A 19,687-nucleotide genomic window follows, 5' to 3' on the forward strand; every position below is an offset into this window, starting at 1 on the left:
TCTCTCTTTTTTGTCTCATTTCTGCCTTAAGGATTCCTTCTGCCTTACTGCTGTTCTTATTTCTCTTATATTTCTAGAAGAGGCACCTAACTATATTCCTACTATTAGTTCTATCTTTCTTTTATTTTGATGACTGTTCTGTTGCTCCAAGACTCTTATTTTCACAATATCATACAGAACTCATAAGCTTAGAAAATTATGGCCTTTAACTGATCCAAAAAGTGATGTATGTTTAACTGGACAAAAGACTTGAAACAGGCACTTCACAAAAGATATTCAAAGGGCCAATGTACAAAAAGGTATTCATTTTCATCACTCATCAGGAAAATGCACAATGTGATACCATTACCCCCACAAGAGTAACAAAGACGAGAAAGACAATACCAAGGGTTTGTAAGAATATAGAGATATAGAATAATTGAAACTCTGCTGGGAATGTAAATTGGTACAACCACATTGGAAAACTATTTAGTAGTAATGAATAGAGCTGAATATAGGCAGCATGTGACCCAGTAATTCTCCTTCTACACCCAACAGAAATAGAAATATAGGCATACACCCAACAGAAATGATACATAGTTTCATCAAAAGACATGCACAAGAATGTTTACAGTACTACTCGTAATAAACCTAAACTTGAAATAACTTAAATTTCTGTCAATAGAATGAATAAATAAATGGGGATATATACCTAACATGGAATCAGTAGTGAGAATAAATGAGCTACAACTATATGCAACAATGTGGATGAATCTTACAAACATGATGTTGAGCAAAAGAAGCTTGATCCAAACGAGTACATACTATGATTCCATTTATATGAAATTCAAAAACACACAAAACTTGTAATAAGTCAGGGTAGTCGTTACCCTTATTAGGAAGTAGTAACTGGACAGGAAGCAGAAGGAGGGTTTCTGGGGTGCTAGTACTATTCTGCTAAGTGTCTTGATTTGGGTGCTAGTTACATGGGTGGGCTCACTTTGTGAAAATTCAACAAGGTGTATACTAATGATTCGTATACTTTTCTGTATGTATAAGATATATATATATAATTTTACAAAAGAGCAATACTATATGCTGTATTATTTATCTACCACTGCATAACAAATTACCCCAAAACTTAGCAGCTTCATGTAACAAACATTTGTTATCTCACCCAGTTTCTGAGAGCAATCTAGGAGCAACTCAGCTGGGTGGTTTTGGCATAGGGTCTCTCATGAGATTGCTATCAAGATGTAGGCTGGGGCTGCAGTCATCCAAAGGCTTGACTGGGCCTGGAGCATCTGCTTCCAAGATGGCTTCTTTTTTTTTTTTTTCTTTTTTTGAGATGGAATCTCGCTCTGTCGTCCAGGCCGTAGTGCAGTGGCGTGATCTAGGCTCACAGCAACCTCTGCCTACCAGGCTCAAGCGATACTCCTGCCTCAGCCTCCCGAGAAGCTGGGATTACAGATGCCTGCCACCATGCCTGGCTAATTTTTGTATTTTTAGTAGAGATGGGGTTTTGCTATGTTCGCCAAGCTTATCTTAAACTCCTGACCTCAGGTGATCCACCAGCCCTGGCCTCCCCAAAGTGCTGGGATTACAGGCGTGAGCTACTGGTGCCCAGCCCAAGATGGCTTCTTCATGTACCTGTTGAGGGATGCCTCAGTGAAAGCTCTTTGTATTGCCAGAGGCTACAAAATAACCTCACAGATAACATTTTATATATATATATATATAATATGCTCTTACATATGTGTTTATACATATATAACAAATGATATCATGAATACTGTTTTATAATTTTTTCTTTACTTAATACATTGTGGACATCCTTTTTTATTTTTTGATTGGCTTATCTATAGATCTATTTTATCCTTTTTCACAGAGCTCTATTGAGGTATAATTGTCATATAATTGGCATACATACACATATTTGAAGTGTACAACTGGAGATTTTTTTTTATGTATGTGTACACTCATGAGTTTATCATCACAATCTAGATAATGGGCAAGCAGTCACCTGCAAAAGTTTCCTCCTGTCCCTTTGTAATCCTCTTATCCTGGGCAAATTGTTTAACCACTCTGTATCAAATTCCTTACCTGTAAAGTGGGGATAATAATAGTTTTGTATTTAACTCATGAAATTGCGAAGATTAAAGGAATTAACACAATGATCTGATAACAAAGCACTATGTTATTATCTGCTGCTGTTATTATTCCCATGGTTTGTTATGCTAACAGCCTCTTTTCAGTTTCTCCTGATGATATTAAAGATATGAGTTGCTAGGACCTTGTATTCAAATAGCCTACCAGAACTTATCTCCTCTTTTTTACTCCTACTTCTCTATCACCTCCCTCTGAGCATCTTGATAAAGGTGAGGAGAAGTATGTAGCTAATCATAGGCTGTTTTAGTATTGGAGAGTTTGGCTTTAGGGACATTTCATAAGGTGAGAGATACCCAAAATAGAACACTTAATTCCAAGACCTTATCAACCAAGATATCAAAATATGAATTACATTTCTACATTAAAAACTGTTACTGATCACTTTGATGGTAATGATTACACATGTATAATAACCTTTCCTTGAGCACATACTAACTGTATATTCTAGGAAAGATCCTAAGAATTAAGGTATTTATTATCTTTATGAAGCCTACTATATTAGTCCGTTCTCACATTGCTATAAAGAAATACCCAAGACTTGGTAATTTATAAACAAAAGAGGTTTAATTGGCTCACGTTTCTACAGGCTGTACAGGAAGCATGATACTGACATCTCCTTAGCTTCTGGGGAAGCCTCAGGGAACTTACAATCATGGCAGAAGGCAAAGAGCCAGCACTTCACATGGCCGGAACAGGAGGAAGAGAGAAGGGGGGAGGTGCTACACAGTTTTAAACATTCAGATCTTGGGAGAACTCACTCACAATCACAAGAAAAGCACCAAAGGGATGGTGCTAAACCATTCATGAGAAACTGACCCCATGATCCAATCACCTCCCACCAGGACCCATCTCCTTGATTGTGAGATTTGGGTGGAGACACAGATCCAAATCATATCATTCTGGCCCTAGCCCCCAACAAATCACATGTCCCTCTCACATTGCAAAATACAATCATGCCTTCCCAATACTCCCCCAAAATCTTAAGTCATTTCAGCATTAACTCAAAAGTCCAAAGTTCAAAGTCTTATCTGAAACAAGCTAGCCCCTCCTACCAATGAGCCTGTAAAATAAAAAACAACTTATTTCCAAAATACAATGGGGGTATAGGCATTGGGTAATAAATCCCCTTACAAAAGGGAGAAATCAGTCAAAAGAAAGGGGCTATAGGCTCCATGCAAGTCTGAAATCCAGGAAGGTAGTCATTAAGTCTTAAACCTCCAACCTCCAGAATAATCTCCCAGTGATACAAGGCATGGGTTCCCAAGGCCTTGGGCAGCTCCACCCCTGTGGTTTTGCAGGGTTCAGCACCCATGGCTGCTTTCAAGGGCTGATGTTGAGCACCTTCTGCTTTTCCAGGCTGAGGGTGCAAGCTGCCAGTGGACCTACCATTCTGGGGTCTGGAAGATGGTGACCCTCTTCTCACAGGTCTACTAGACAACGCCCCAGTGGTGACTCTGTATAGGGGCTCCAACCCCAAATTTCTCCTCCTTGCTGCCCTAGTAGAGGTTCCCTATGTGGGCTCTGCCCCTGGAGCAGGCTTCTGTCTGGACATCAAAGCTTTTCCGTACATCCTCTGAAATCTAGGCAGAGGCTCTCAAGCCTCAACTCTTGCTCTCTGTGCACTCACAGGCGTAACACCATGTGGAAGCTGCCAAGGCTTATGGCTTACATCTTCTGAAGCAGTGGCCTGAACTGAACCTGGGCCCCTTTGGGCCATGACTGAAGCTGGAGCAACTGCGATGTCAGGAGCAGTGTCCCCAGGCCGCACAGGGCAGCAGGGCCCTGGGCCTGGCCCATGAAACAATTCTTCCCTCCTAGGCCTCCAGGCCTGTGATAGGAGGGGCTGCCATGAAGATCTCTGAAATGCCTTTGAGGAGTTTTTCCCCATCATCTTGGTTAATAGCATTTGGTTTCTTTCTACTTCTGCAAATTTCTGCAGCCTTCTTGAATTCTTCTCTTGAAAATTGACTTTTCTTTCCTACCACATGGCCAGGCTGCAAATTTTCCAAGCTTTTATGCTCTGCTTCCCTTTTAAATATGTTCCAGTTTTATGTTCTTTGCCTACACATATTAGAATAGGTGGTTAAAAGCAGCCAGGCCACATCTTGAATGCTTTGCTGCTGAGACATTTCTTCTGCCAGATATCCTAAATCATCATTGTCAAGTTCAAAGTTCCACAGATCCCTAGAGTGGGGGTACAGTTCAGTCAAATTCTTTGCAAGGGCATAACAATAGTGGCTTTTGCTCCATTTTCCAGTTAGTTCCTTATGTCCATCTGAGACCTCTTCGGCCTGGCCTTCACTGTCCATATCACTATAACCATTCAACCAGTCTCTAGGAAATTCCAAACTTTCCTGCATTTTCCTATCTCCTTCTGATCCCTCCACACTCTTCCATCTCTGCCTGTTACCTAGTTCCAAAGTCGCTTCCACATTTTTAGGTATCTTTATAGCAGTGCTGCACTCCTTGGTACCAATTGTCTTTATTAATTCATTCTTGCAGTGCTATAAAGAAATACATGAGACTGGGTAATTTATAAAGAAACAAGGTTTAATTGGGTCATGGTTCCACGGGCTGTATAGGAAGCATAATGCTGGCATCTGCTTGGCTTCTGGGAAAGCCTCAGGAAACTTACAATCATGGTGGAAGGCGAAGGGCAGCCAGCACTTCACATGGCTGGAACAGGAGGAATAGGTAGAGGGGAGAGGTGCTACACACCTTTAAACAACCAGATCTTGCAATAACTCACTCACTCACTCTCACAAGAACAGTACCAGGGGGATAGTGCTAAACCATTCATGAGAAACTGCTCCCATGATCCAGTCACCTCCCACCAGACCTCACCTTCTACATTGGGAATTACAGTTGAACATGAGATTTAGGTAGGGACAGAGATCCAAACCATATCACATATTATCAATTTAAAGAGATGTGGCTAGGATTTGTAGGGGTGAGAATAGACTGGGGTCTGCTGTTAGAACAAAGGAAGTGAGCAGGTCTTACTGATTTGGTAATGTTAGATGGAGCCATGGATATTGCCACTGTTTTAAACCTGTATAATGGAAGTTTGTTTTACTACTTTCCCTAAACTGAAAACAACCTGTCTTAGTTGATTCAGGCTGCTATAACAAAATACTTCAGGTAATTTTTGAAAAACAAAAATTTATTGCTTACGGTTCTGGAAGCGGGAAGTCAAAAATCAAGATGATGGCAGATTTAGTGTCGGGTGAGAGCTTACTCTCTGCTTCAAAGATGTTACCTTATTGCTGTGTCCTCACATGGCAAAAGGGGATGGGAAGCTCCCTCAAGCCTCTTTTATAAGGATAGTAATCCCATTCATGAGAATGGAGCCTCATGACTTAATCCCTTCCCAAAGGCTCCACTCCTTAACACCGTCGTATTAGGTATTAATTTCCAACATATGAATTTTGGAGGGACACCAACATTCAGACCATAGCCCAATCCAAACGTTTATCACTGGTAGAATGAAAAAATGAACAGGGGTATGTGTGTATGTGCGTGCCTGTGTGTGTGTGCGTGTAGTATACAGAGCCAGTGGTAAGAATGAATCTACTAAAATTACCTGCAACGGTATGGATGAATCTCACAAACAAGATACTAAGCAGAAGCCAAAAAGATCTAAAAGCATACACTAATGATTTTGTTTATATGAAGATCAAAAACGTAAAACTCATTTATGGTATAAGAAATCAGGCTAGTGATTCCTAGTGCTTGCCACTCCTTTCCTCACTCTGCTAATTCCAAATACAGAGCTTGTCCTCATCACTGTAAACACCACCACTACTCTTACTGTCACAGAGTGTCCAGGGTCGTCTTCTTCAGGGCTTATAAGTTCCAGGGAAGTTACAAGAATGGCTATCTACAAGGAAACATTGAATGGGAACTGGCTAAAGCCTCAGGCATGGATAAAAATTGGATGGCAACTGGCTAAAGCCTCAGGCATGGATAGGCGTCCTTAAGGTAGAGAGGTCATCAGCAAGGGAGTGGCTACTGCCCAAGGGAAGCCCTCAGCACATAGCCCCAGGAATGATTCTGACCATGTGTTTGCTCTTATGGTCTGTAGATGCTGAGCCCACCCCCGAGGGGCTCCTGAGCATTGAAGAAATGGCCCTCACTAAAAATGCTCCTTCATTTTTAATCTGTTTGATTCCTTTCAGATCTGACTCTTCCAACCTAGGCCCCACTGATTTCTCTCTTTCCTTCTATCCAGAGGAGACTTTCTAGCCTGGGAGGTGGGTTTGGGTGGGTAGGATTGGAGGAGGAACTTCTGCTGTCATTATTTTATTTAATCATTTCATCTGCTAGAAGACTTCTTAGTTTTTCCCAAGTACCTTAAAAGACAGAAAAACTTATTTTTTCTCTTTTTCTGACCCATACTTGTCTTTCATTTGAAGCAATAAACACAAAATGGCTTAGCTACTTGCAGGGCAGATGGTAAATACACAGTAAAGAAAGAAGCAAAAAAAAAAATCAACTATTGGGAGAAACAGAACTTTAGTTAACATCTTAAAATGTCATTCCATAAGACTTGGGTTGAATTAGGTAATAAAAGTATTATTAATATTATGGAATTTCGAGGAGAAACGAGTTTATGTGTGTGGTGGAGAAAATATTTGCTTTTAGATTCATGGTATTTCAGGTGGTGGCAAGATATCCAGGTGTAGATTTCTCTGAGGCATTTAGAATTGTGGAACTGAAGGGATGGGTCAAGGCCGAATGTACAGATTTATTGGGATGGAAGGGAAAATTCAAACATCATTGTGGATGAGATAAACTATTTCTGTTAGAGAATACGATTGACTTTATGAAGTGATTTATAGGGCATCTAGATTGTTTGATGTGGTATGCAATGACTTTTTTATTCACTGAGGTGTTTCTATAGTTAGCATAATTTATTTAGATGGTTGTACCATTATCTTTAATATTTTATTGTGCACTAGAAATATAAGTCCCACTGTCATATAAAATTAATATCTCTCACTTGAAAGTTAGAGAATTCTCTTACTGTTGTTATTGATGGTGCTGGATCTCTGTGTTTCAGTGATACTTACACTGGGCTTCCTTGTTATTTTTTTGACTTGATGTGTGAAAATTCAGTGAGCCATTTCATTGTATACACCAGGGATTGTCAAATAATGGCTGGCTGCCAGTTTTTTGTGTGACCATGAACTGAGAATGGTTTTACATTTTTAAATGCTTTAAAAAAATTAAGAGTATTTTATGCTACATGAAAACTATATAAAATTCACATTTCAGTGGCCATAAATAAAGTTTTCATTAAAATATAGCCACACACAAATTTGTTTCTGTGGCTGCTTTCATGCTATAATAGTAGAGTTGGGTAGTTGCAACAGAGACCATATGACCCTCACAGCCTAAAATATTTATTCTCTAGCTTTTTACTGAAAAAGCCAACTGACCCCTGATATACACCAACTGATGTATCATTAGAAAACTAGTGCCAGGTGTGGTGGCTCACACCTGTAATCCCAGCACTTTTGGAGGCTCAAGCTTGCCTATCTTTGCTCAGGCGGGTGGATCACTTGAGCCCAGGAGTTTGAGACCAGCCTGGGCAACATGGTAAAACCCTGTCTATACAAAAAAAAAAAAAAAAATACAAAAATTACTAGGAGGCTTAGGTGGGAGGATCACTTGAGCCTGAGGCAGAGGCTGCAGTGAGCCGTGATCACGCCACTGCACTCCAGCCAGGGTGACAGAGCAAGACTCTGTCTCAAAAAAAAAAAAAAAAAAAAAAGAAAGAAAACTAGTAAAGACAAGTATCCTCCCAAAATAAATAAACCCACAGAAGTACTTCTCTTACATAGGCAATAGTTATTTAAATAACATCTTTTCCTGCCGTATTTTTCTCCTTGATAGGTACCACTATTTATCACTGTTTTACACACTATACTTTTGCTTATTTAAATAAACAGACACAGGTTAACTATTTCTTCCCTCTAGATTGTAACTTTAGTGAGGGCAGGTGTTTGTGTCTGTATTGCTTACTGTTGGATTCTCTAGCACCTAGGCATGTAGTAGACACACAATGTATATTTCATTTGAGTATTTACATATCTGTTGAATTGAGAAACCAACCACTGAATTTGCTGCATATTACTGTATCCAACTCTGAGGATGACTGGACAACAGAAACAAAGTATCCTTTGTTCATTTGCATAGCTTGCCTAGCTTTGCTCTAGAGATTGTAGGAGGTATCTCTGAATTTCAGCAATATCTAACAGCATTTTGATGCTGTTCCCTAGTGTATATAGCATTGAAGAGCAGCATGTATAAATATACATATTAGATACATTCATTTTTAAAAGTATTTAATAATATACTTTTATAATGTATTTTATATAATTATGTTAATATATATTAATTTTATATTAATATTTAATATTAATTATACATATTAATATAAATTTACATATATCTATACCTCAAGCTTTTATATCAATTATTATTTTTATACATTTGAAACAGTAGGCTTTGTGAAGTGAATGGCACATAGTAAATACCTAAAGGTTAAAATAATTGAAGAGTTAAGCAAGCTCTTAGGTAATAGGTTATTTTATGAAGACAGAGGTATTGCTTAGTGGTTTCCCACTGCATTTACAATGAAATCCAAATGGTTTTCCAGCCAGTAAAGCCTTGTGTGATTTGACCATTTGTCTTTGTCTCCCACCTTCTCCCTTGCTTGTTATGCTGAAATCAAACTGAACTTCTGTAAGTTACTCTATTACCTTAAGGTCCTTTATTTATAGTTAAACAAAATATTATGACTCCCCCATAGACTCTAAGCTCTATTAGGGCAGGGATCACAGATGCCTTATTCACCAATAACAACCCAATGTTTAGCAAAATGACTGAAATGTAATAAGCAGTAAGTAAATATTTTTTGAACGACTACGTATGTGATTAAAAGAACACTGGAGTCGATGTCAGAAACCTTAGGAATCTTGGGAATCCATTCTGAATCTTGATCTAGGTGCCAATTACACAACTGTGTTTGTGAAAAGTCATCGAGTTTTAATGTTGGCATTTTTTATGTAAATGTGTTGATAAGTTTTAAAAAACCCAGTCCTAAGATCCTCCTATTTACTATGCGAACATGAGTACATCCATTTCTCTGAAATTTAGTTTTATCATTTATCAAGAAGTCTTTTTGTACCTATCTCATAGAATTGTTGCAAGCACTGATGACATAAGTGAAATTGCCTTATCATAATAGATATACAACAAATACCAGTTGAATTTCTATTCTTTGAAGGATGTAGAAGCAGAAAGATGCAGAGGTGAAACTCCCAGAGGCCAAATAGGATGAAACTTTCATTTACAGAAGAGCTCTTAGATAGCCAAAGTTTTGTGACTTCAAGAGACGCCACGAGGAGGGAATGAACTCCAGGGAGCACCTGATCTCTAGAGTATGCCACAGGGCCCTTAGATCCTTTTACCCTTAAAAATTAGAAGGGCCTTGGGGTCTGGGGAAGAGCAAGAGGCTGGGATTGGCAAAGCCTTAAGGAGAGTAACCAGAGATTATAGTCATGGTGTATCCAAGCACCGTGGTGGACAGTGAAGTGATTGACCTGCCTAATTAACCATGAGAGAGCCATGTGGCTAAAAAGTAAAGTCAACATAGAAGTCCTCTACAAATTAAAATGTAGCCTGCAGTGTTTCAAAACTAATAAAGAGCTAGATGTAATTGAATCTCAGAGGATTACTGGAAGAAGAATAACTACCAAGAATAGGAGTTTCCAGTCTATTGTCACAGGAAGGCTGGGAAAAGAGGGGCAAGTGCATTTAAGGAACATCAAAAATGGCAAAAGAACTCTTAGAGAACCTCCAGTTCTCTAAGAGTTCCAAATGGAAATCATTCCAAATTTAAAACATCAGAGCAGCTGAAGCCAAATCATATTTTAACTTAAAACATTCAGCTCACAAAATATACCTTATATCACTCTCTGTCTGAAGTAGTAATAGTTACACTTAATGTATTGAACCATATTGACCAACTAGAAAATAAACCTCAAGAACCAGATTGTACCAAAACATTTTGAGGGGAAAAATACCAAATTTTTGTTAGTATCCTCATAAGTCCTGCTTACTGTTATTAAGAACTATTAAAACTGTTATTTAATCCTCCCTCAAGGCCTGTGAAATTAGAGCTACTATTAATAACCCCATTATGGTTGAAGAAACTAAGTCTTAAAGAGGCTAAATAACTTTCCCAAGATCAGATAGATGGTAATTGGCAGACAAGGCCTCAAGCCCACATATGTATGATAGCAAAGCCCATGCTCTTACCCATTGTTGGAACTCTTTGTTGGGATGTATATAACGTGTCATTATTTAAAAGGTCATGCTTGTATGTGTCTATTAAGATAAGTATATCAAGGCTGGGCACAGTGGTTCACTCCTGTAATCCCAGCACTTTGGGAGGCCAAGGCAGGGGAATCATGAGGTCAGGAGGGCGAGACCGGTGTGGCCAACATGGTGAAACCCCTGTCTCTACTAAAAATGCAAAAAATTAGCTGGGCATAGAGGTGGGTGCACATAATCCCAGCTACTCGGGAGGCTGAGGCAGTAGAATCGCTTGAACCCAGGCGGCGGAGGTTGCAGTGAGCTGAGATTGCGCCACTGCACTCCAGCCCAGGCCACAAAGTGAGACTCCATCTCAAAAAAAAAAAAAAAAAGATAAGGATAATCAAAACATCAAGTTATACACCTTAAATATATACAATTAAGAAAGACTATAGTAAAAAAAATTCAGACTGAAAAATCAACAGGAAACAAACCTGATATGGTTCTCAAAAAAGATATACTTTCCAAAAGGTAGATAAAATATGATGCAGGTTCTATTATTGTCCCAAATTAAGGAAATTTTATTGCATCTAATAAGATAAGTAATATATAAAAGAGCCTAACATTTTCCCTAGTATATTATAACATAGTAATTATTCAATCAATATTCAAACAACTGTATATTATACAGTGGTATTTTGTTTGGTATTTTCTGAACTGAAATGATAGCAGCTCCCAGGACATTGATATAAAGTCAGTCTGGATCTCCATCTAAAACATAGTGTCCACTTTGCAACCTTCAGCCTGTATTTGGGGATGCATACTTCTGTATATAATTCTTTGACAGTTTTAGTGATGCTGGGCTCCTAATAATGTGGATATTAGCTTGCTCTACCTAAGTACTGTACTGAACACTGCATTTCTGCATTGTTAAGTTGTCATTTCTAAACTGTGTGAACAATATAAAGATCAATAAAGTCTTAACTTACAATTTTAAAAGCTGTGGTACTGGACATCTGTTCAGTGCCAATATGACTTCCATGTACAAGAAATGCACACAGGGAAGAAATCCTGAAAACTGTAGATTGTTGACTCTTACTTGAATATACTTGATATGGTTTGGCTGTGTCCCCACCCAGATCTCATCTTGAATTCCCACGTGTTATGGGAGGGACCCAGTAGGAGGTAATTGAATCATGGGGGGCAGGTCTTTCTCGTGCTGTTCTTGTGATAGTGAATAAGTCTCATGAGATCTGATGGTTCTGTAAGGGGGAGTTTCCCTGCACAAGCTTTCTTTTTTTGCCTGCTGCCATCCATGTAAGACGTGACTTGCTCCTCCTTGCCTTCTGCCATGATTGTGAGGCTTCCCCAGCCACATGCAACCATAAGTCCATTAAACCTCTTTTGTAAATTTTCAGGTCTCAGGTATGTCTTTATCAGCAACGTGAGAAGAGACTAATACAATACTGAAAGAGAGTATCATGTATAACATTGTTAATGAATTGTAAACTCAAAAAAAAAAAAAAGCAGAGAATTTGTCTCTCTTGTTTGCCAATTTTTTTCTCTAAGGCAGGGTTTTTTTTAACTTTGACACTACTGACATTTTGGACTAGTTAATTCTTTCTTGTAGGGGGCTGTTCCATGCATTGTAGGATGTTTAGCAGTACCTGGCCCCAACCCACTAGATGTCAGCAGCACCCCTCTCCAGTTGTGACAAACAAAAATATCTGTAGACATTGCCAAATGCCCCCTCAGGGGAAAATTGCCTCCAGTTGAGAACCAGTACTCTGAAGAATAAAATAGTGTATGGCAAATAAAAGACACTCACCAAATATTTTTGGATTGACTGAAGACAGGAAAGAACAGTCTCCCACAAAATGTACCACTTGTGATATGCTTTGAATATCTAGGTATGACTTGGAAAAATTTCTATAACTTTAATAGTTATGTATTTTATATACATTAGAAAATATATAACATGACAAACCCATGTTTTTGCATACTATTTTATAGGACAGCGCTAAAGTGGATACTGAAGTTAAAAAGTAACTTAATTGAAAGAAACATTAAGTAACTGTACACAACAGATACATTAAATACAACTCATCAAATTGATTAAGGTGGTACATGAATTACTGGAGTTTGAAGCACTCATTTATACTAAGGGAAACTTAAGCACAAATGAGCTTCCCCTAAGTCTGGTTTGTGTGGGCCACTAGAATCCTCTTTGGGAATGATCTAGTGCCTTGCACAGGCTAGATACAAGTGTTGAAGACAAATTGCTTACCCTTTGAGAATTAGTCTGATAGACACTATAAGATATGAACATCAGGATGAGGTAGCATTATGAGAGTTCAAAGGAAAAAGAAATTACTTTCTACTCAGATAATGAGGGAAAGTATCACTATTGATATTGAAGGATGAATGGAATTTTTGTAGTAGATAATACAGAGGAAAAAAGCAGAGGCAGAGAGTTGGACCAGTTCAAAACATATTTAAGGGATGAGTAGAGGCTGGTTTGGCTGGAGTGTAGTATAACTATTAAGGAAGGTGGAACCTGCTTGTAGAGGATGTGTAATGCCAGGGTGGGTTAATCCATGGAACAAAGATTATTTGATTTTCTAATGTCTGGCTAAAAGCTGCTTTGTTGTTATTGTTGTTTTTAAGTGTATCATCATTATTTTAGAAGTAATGTTTAGTTTGGGATGGGGACCTGACTGAGAATCAAGATAAATAAATACTGCTGCTTACAGAAGTATAAAAACTAACACACACACACACACACACACACACAAGCTGAAAGAAGGGACCAGAGACTAGAACAGCAGAGGATCAGAATGGAAAGATCATGACATCAGAAGCAGCAAGGAGGTAACCTGGGCCTGGAGGAGTTTGGGGTTTGAGGTGATATGGGTAGTAGGCCTTGAGCCTTTTATCTCTGTAAGAAAATTGTCTTATTTAAAATAAGATGCTGATCTTTGGAGGTTTATTACTGAAACGCTAGATGAGGTGGCTGACATGTAGTATTGATTTTTGCCTCCTTGGTTTTATCTTCCCCTGGAAGATAGCTGCCTCCAATGATGCTTGTTGTCTCCACCATGCTGACCCCTGGAGCAGCAATTCCTCTTTGAAAATCCTGGCCCATGCCTGAAAGCTCTTTCCTTTGTGGTTTCTCGTAACACAACTGAAATAGGTTTGATTCTTTTCTAAAAGACTTTATTAAATATTAAAGAATAAACAAAAAATAAAATACAAGAAGTCCTGCCAGATTTACCTAGCATCTCTGATATCACTGTACCTGGTCAAGCCACTCTCACACCTCAAATCTCCTTTCCCTACTGCTGCCAGAGGTGTCTTCTTAAAATCCCAATTTAGCTATATCACTCCCCTGTTTAACTCTTTCATGGCTTCTCATTTGTACATGGATTATATTTTAGTATATTAACTTTCTTTTGGTATTTCCTGGGGTAAGGGTGGTTTTATAGTTATGTTGACATAATGATTATTTCATTTATCTGATTTGAATGGGTTACGGTTAAAATTGAGATGACCCTTGGGAAGGGTGAGCACCTTCCTGTAAAAAGGTATGAGTTCTCACACTTTCCCAAAGGTTTCCCAGAATAGCTTCATCTGAAGGGTCAGGAGTCACTGGATTTCAAATTGTGCTTCCTATAGTGCTAGGTCTCTGATGAGGTATGTCCAGGTCACCTCCAGAAGAAATCTCAGTGGGTGAGACTACAACCCTCCACCCCAATTCTGCCTGAAGAGTTCCACCCTAACCCATTTTTTATATATTGGTGGTCCGTCTGCATCAAATTTTTTGAGGGCTGCCTGCTGCTTTCAAAAAAGATGCATTGATGAGAAGTCATTAGATGATTTCTAAAATTCCTTTCAACTTTCTGATTCTCAGATAATCTGATTACCTCAGATATCTCAGATAATTATCTCAGATAATCTCAGATAATCCAGCCCCCTTGACTTCTTTCTTGATTCACTTTATGCTAATTTTGTTCCATATGATTAATGTGTTGTTAGAAAATAATAGAATTTCAGAGCTGCAAGAAACTTTAGCAGTTATCTTGTCCAGTTTTCCAAAATGAGCTCCAAAGAACAAGACTCCTGAGAAACGCCCATTGCTTACAGAAAGGACTATATAGCTAAATACTTTGAGACTGTACTTTTGTCCCATTGCTCATTAGCATTTTAAAGGCTCTGAAAAGTCTTATAATAAAGAAACCTGATTAAGTCGGTATTTTCTACATTGGAAGCATGGGCTCTGTATCAACTTACTATGACCTTCTTTATCTGGTACGAGTTTCTACCCTATTACCAGATCAAAGAGCCCTGTTTTGAATAACACTTTTTAACATGCTGTGGAAGATAATTTGGGAAAACTCATATAGTTGAGCCTCCTCCTTTTGCAAAGAATTTGCGATAGGAAATGATTGATCAAGTGTCACACAGCTGATTATCAGGTCTCAGTCTAATATTTATTCCTCATTGGTCTCTGCTTAACTTCAAGTGGGTTATAGATTCCTTAATGGACTGATAGTTTATGTCTTATAGCTTTACCTTTCAGGTGCTTAGTTTCATATTGGGAACATGACAAGTGAATAATAAATACATGATAGCTCTATGATTGAACCCTGTGAGAAAATGAAGCATTATGATATGAATTGGTTTCTGTGTATGTATGAGTTTTTTTTTTTCATCTTTTGGAAACAGAATTTCTGCTCCCCTGTGTACACCCTTTCTCTGTAATTGCAGTGTATGTTTTTTGTTTCTCCAAAGTTTCTGTTGTCAGTAGTTTATGGTCATTGGTTCATACTGTTTATTGGAAATAACTCCGTGGGCTGCTTTGCCTCAGGGCTAATTTGATTAGGGATGCTGTTGTTTTACACCATTTGGAAAAATGTTACACTATAAAGGGTATTGGATTTGTCACAGAATGATACTGAAGGGAAGACGGAGACAGGAAAGCTAGTAACTTGCTGGCCTGGTAATTAGCATTGGGCCTTTTGGGATTTTTGTCTGCCATTTTTGTTGATATTGCTGTTTTCTGAAGAGATAAGTGTGTGACCAGTTTGAGGATTGTTATTTGGCACGGGCAGAAACTAGTACCAGATAAAGAAGGTCATAGTAAGTTGATATAGAGCCCCTGCTTCCAGAATATTGTGCTTCTGTCCTCTGAGGTTAGATTATCTGTTTGTGAGGGAGGAAACATTTATGTAAGGGAGAAAGATTGGAATGTACTGAAATGAAATGCTCACATTGACCACATCAGCTGTACTGGAGCTTATCTGATGTAGCCACTCAGCCTCTATCAATCTGACTGTGTGTATGTGCTCTGTTTTGTACAGGGAATCATCATCCAGGGACGTGCCAGGAACCACAAGAAAACATGGGGAGGGGTAAGTTTCTCTTCCCTTTTAAGTAATTTAGACTGTCTCCATAGCTATTATAGTCAGGAAATTAAATTTCTAACTCATAGTATATTTGTGGACACCTAAATTGTATTTCTTGTTAGTGTTAGAAAGTTTTTGTCTGAAGCAAGGCTTTGCAGAGAAAGACAATCAACCACATTTATTCACTGGATCTTTGATTTTCTTATTTTGTAGAGACCTCCCAGTACAGGGAGAGATGGATCAAACTTGATACTATACATATAGTATATACTATTTTATATATATATAACTCACAGATACTATATATATATACCTTCCCCAAACCCAGCTTCTTTATAACTCTTTTTTCTGTTTTCTTGCTAGTAACATAAAATAAAAGGAGTCTACTATGCAGCCAATGACAGTAGTAAAAAAAAATCATCTGTGAGGTTGATTTGTAATTTTTTTTGTAATTTTAAAGCCCGGCATTAAGAACCATTAGATGAATTCCTCTTGTTTATTTTTGCCTTCTCATAAGGCTATTTATGGGCAGTGGACAACAGATAAAGTTAAGTTCATTTCATTGTTAATATTAAGCAGCCACCACAGGGACTTCATAAATAATTCTAATTAATGTATATCATGTCAACCTAAAATAATCAAAAGGGTCAGAATCTAGTTTAAAGAGTTTGTTCGAGGGCAAAGGTTGAGGACGGAGTCCAAAGAATGGAAATCACTGTTTGCAATTGTAGAAGTTTGGGGATCACTTGAACAGACAAAGTTTAGGATATTTTAACAGAATTTTAACATCTTTCTATGTAAGGCTTACTGCATAGTTACAATGACCTGATTGATCCAGGTGGTCCTTTTCTTTCGGGAAAGGTGTATTTAACATTCCACACTGAAGATGTGATTGTCATGGGGTCTCTGTTTGGGGCACCATCTGGTCTGAGTTAGGTACAGGATAATAGAGTAGCAAAGATCAGTGACTGAAAGGGGGAGGTCTGGCCTCTGGTCTTTGCTATTCATTTACAAAACAATAGCAATGAGGAAGAGTGTTAAACTATAACCTAAGAAACAGAATTGCAAAATATGTTATGTGACTGAAACCACAGTCGCATCTCTCCCAAGGCTTAAAGTGTTTTGGGGGGTTCCAACAGCTTTTACATTTTATTAATTTTCACAATTATAAAATTAGAATGCCATGAAGGATCTCAGAGGAAGATTTGGTGTGTGGTGTGGTATAGTATAGTGAGAAGAATACTGGATACAGAAGGCCTGAATTCAAGTTCTACCTCTACTACCTTGATCAAATCCTAGAACTTCCCTGAACTTGTTTGTTCATCCATGAGGTGGGATTAATACATTCTGCACTTCTAGCCTCAGAAAGTTGTGGTTGGCATAATGTGATAATACATGTAAAAGTGTTTTGAGAGTTCTAAAGTATAATGAAATACAGCAGTGGTATCTGCCCATTACTGTCGTTACTGACCAACTATATCTTCATTGTTTTTTTAATGGGTAAAAATGAAGTTATTTGACCAGATGCTTCTGTAGGCAGCATGACTGGGACTTGGGTCATGCAAGCAACTGAGAGTTCCTCCTTTTGTTGCACTTTGCTTGCCCTACCCTTGTATCGGCCCTGGTAGGAAGCCCTAAGGATTATGGATCAATCATGGAAAATATCTTCTTGAATCTTGCTGAATCAGCTTTTGTTCCTGTTTTCTCCAGAGCTTCCCTTGGAAATTGATTAGGCCTAGCTATTCTGGTTCTTTCCAGATCTTCACAAAAGATGGCAATCTCTGATGGTTTAGAAATTTTAAAACTAAATGAACTTTTTAAAAACTATTTGGAATTCTGGGACTAATCTGTGCCACATCCTGCCCGCAAATCAGCTGTCAGTGGAAGCTTCTAGAGTAGTGATACGGCTCCAGTGACTAGGGGAACTCCAGGGTCCTTAGTCTCATGTCGAGTTAGATAAAACGACACAGACACACGTGGAGTGGTTTTAAGTAGTGGAGAGTTTAATAGGCAAGAAAGAAGGAAGAAGCTCCCTCCTACAGCTGAGAGAGGAAACCTCAAATGTGGTGGAAAACAGCCAGTTATATGAGGAGGCTGGAGGAGGCAGTGTCTGATTTGCATAGGGCTCAGGGGATTGGTGTGACCAGGTATGTCATTGACATATCCTGCGAGAAAACTGGCCCTCCCACCCTAGCATTTTAATGTGCAAATGTGTCCCCATGATGTTCTACACACGTGGGGATATGTGGGGGTGGCCATGTTGCCAGGAACTTGTTGGGGCAAGGGGAAGAAGATGGCGGGAATCACCATGTTTGTGTGGACCCAGTTTCCAGTGGCAGATATTTGCATATCAAAGCTTGCCGGCCCAACTTTTAGAGCCTGGGCTTTCCTGCTAGACAGGAAACGTTTCTGGAGCTGCTTTAAAAGAAACAAAAACTTCCCAAGGACCCCCTTTCCTATCTATCTGCCTAAAATAATTTCTTAGTAACTCCTATAACATTAGCACATCATGTTTGGTCCTCACCCAATTCCAAAAGCTTCAAGTGGATTTGGAGAATGTTCTGGTTGTTGGATACTACTATAGCCATATAGAGGAGAGAGCTACACTGAGACAAGGAAACCCATTCTTTATCATTTCCTCTATTCATTTTTAGACTGCTCATCAGGTCACTAGCAAAGGGACTATTAGGTGCTTAGTTTAGAAGATGTCTCAGCAACTTTTTGTTCAAATGGTCAGGCAATTAGTATATAGTTGGCCTTTGAACAATGTGAGGGCTAGGGATGACTCTGTTGCATAATCAAAACTCCATGTATAATTTTTGATGCCCCCAAAACTTAACTACTAATAGCCTACCGTTGACTGAAAGCCTTACCAATAATATAAACAATTGATTAACACATACTTTATATGCTATGTGTATTACATACAGTATTCTTATAATAAAATACGCTAAAGAATAGAAAATATTAAGAAAATCATAAGAAAGAGAAAATGTATTTACTATTAAGTGGAAGTAGATCATCATAAAGGTCTTAATTTTTGTCATCTTCATGTTGAATCAGTGGAGGAAGAAGAGGAATTGGTCTTGCTGTCTTAGAAGTGGCAGAGACTGCAGAAAATTTGCGTATAAATTAACCTGTGCAGTTCAAATATGTGTTGTTCAAGAGTCAACTGTAGTTCTTGCTAAAGAACAGGGCATGGTAATGTAATCTGCAAAGATAGGCATGTTTCCAAGCTGGTGATGAGATAAGGGAAGTGCTTCAAAGAATGCTGCTTTTACAAATACAGAAGCTTGTGATAGCATTTTCACGGTGTTGACCACTTTGAAAGCATTTGTAATATCCTGAATCTCAAAGAGACTCTATCCTTTACTCTCTAAGCTTTGCTTAGTTTGCCTGATTACATTTGTTAATTGCTGACACTGTTATTGGGGAGAAAAAGATGCTACTGTATGCTCATTTTTCTCTTTTCTGGCACTGTACAATGAAATTTTTCCTGCATTTGGCAAAGATTCTCACAAACGTAGCCCAATGTATCATACAGAGGGACACAGAGGAAAAATATTGCAAAGACATGACACTAGCCTCATTGCATAAATTAAGGATGCATGAAAACAAAAAACACAGCTGGATAACTGTACAGTTTAGGTGAGAACTTAAAACTGAGGTGAATTTCTTTTAGCATTCTTAGATATTAGATGAAGAAGTTATTTGCACATATGTGTTAGAAGAATCATTCGTTTATGTGACATGAAGGATTATAAACAAAATTTAAATCTTAAGGTGGAGAAGATGAGAACAGCCTTGTA

At 38.5% G+C, this 19,687-nt stretch overlaps 1 protein-coding gene across 2 annotated transcripts in view; it reads left to right on the forward strand.

Moving 5' to 3' along the window:
- Positions 1-19,687, forward strand: part of PRRG1 (proline rich and Gla domain 1) — a 102,800-nt gene that overhangs the window by 33,653 nt on the left and 49,460 nt on the right. For both annotated transcript variants that reach the window (XM_063635228.1, XM_055268477.2), the window contains exon 2: positions 15,834-15,884. In XM_063635228.1, coding sequence (XP_063491298.1) covers positions 15,875-15,884 — 10 coding nt within the window. In that variant the 5' untranslated portion in view covers positions 15,834-15,874. The remainder of the gene's footprint in view (positions 1-15,833; positions 15,885-19,687) is intronic.

Source organism: Symphalangus syndactylus, chromosome X (assembly GCF_028878055.3).
Source record: "Symphalangus syndactylus isolate Jambi chromosome X, NHGRI_mSymSyn1-v2.1_pri, whole genome shotgun sequence".
Taxonomy (NCBI): Eukaryota; Metazoa; Chordata; class Mammalia; order Primates; family Hylobatidae; genus Symphalangus; species Symphalangus syndactylus.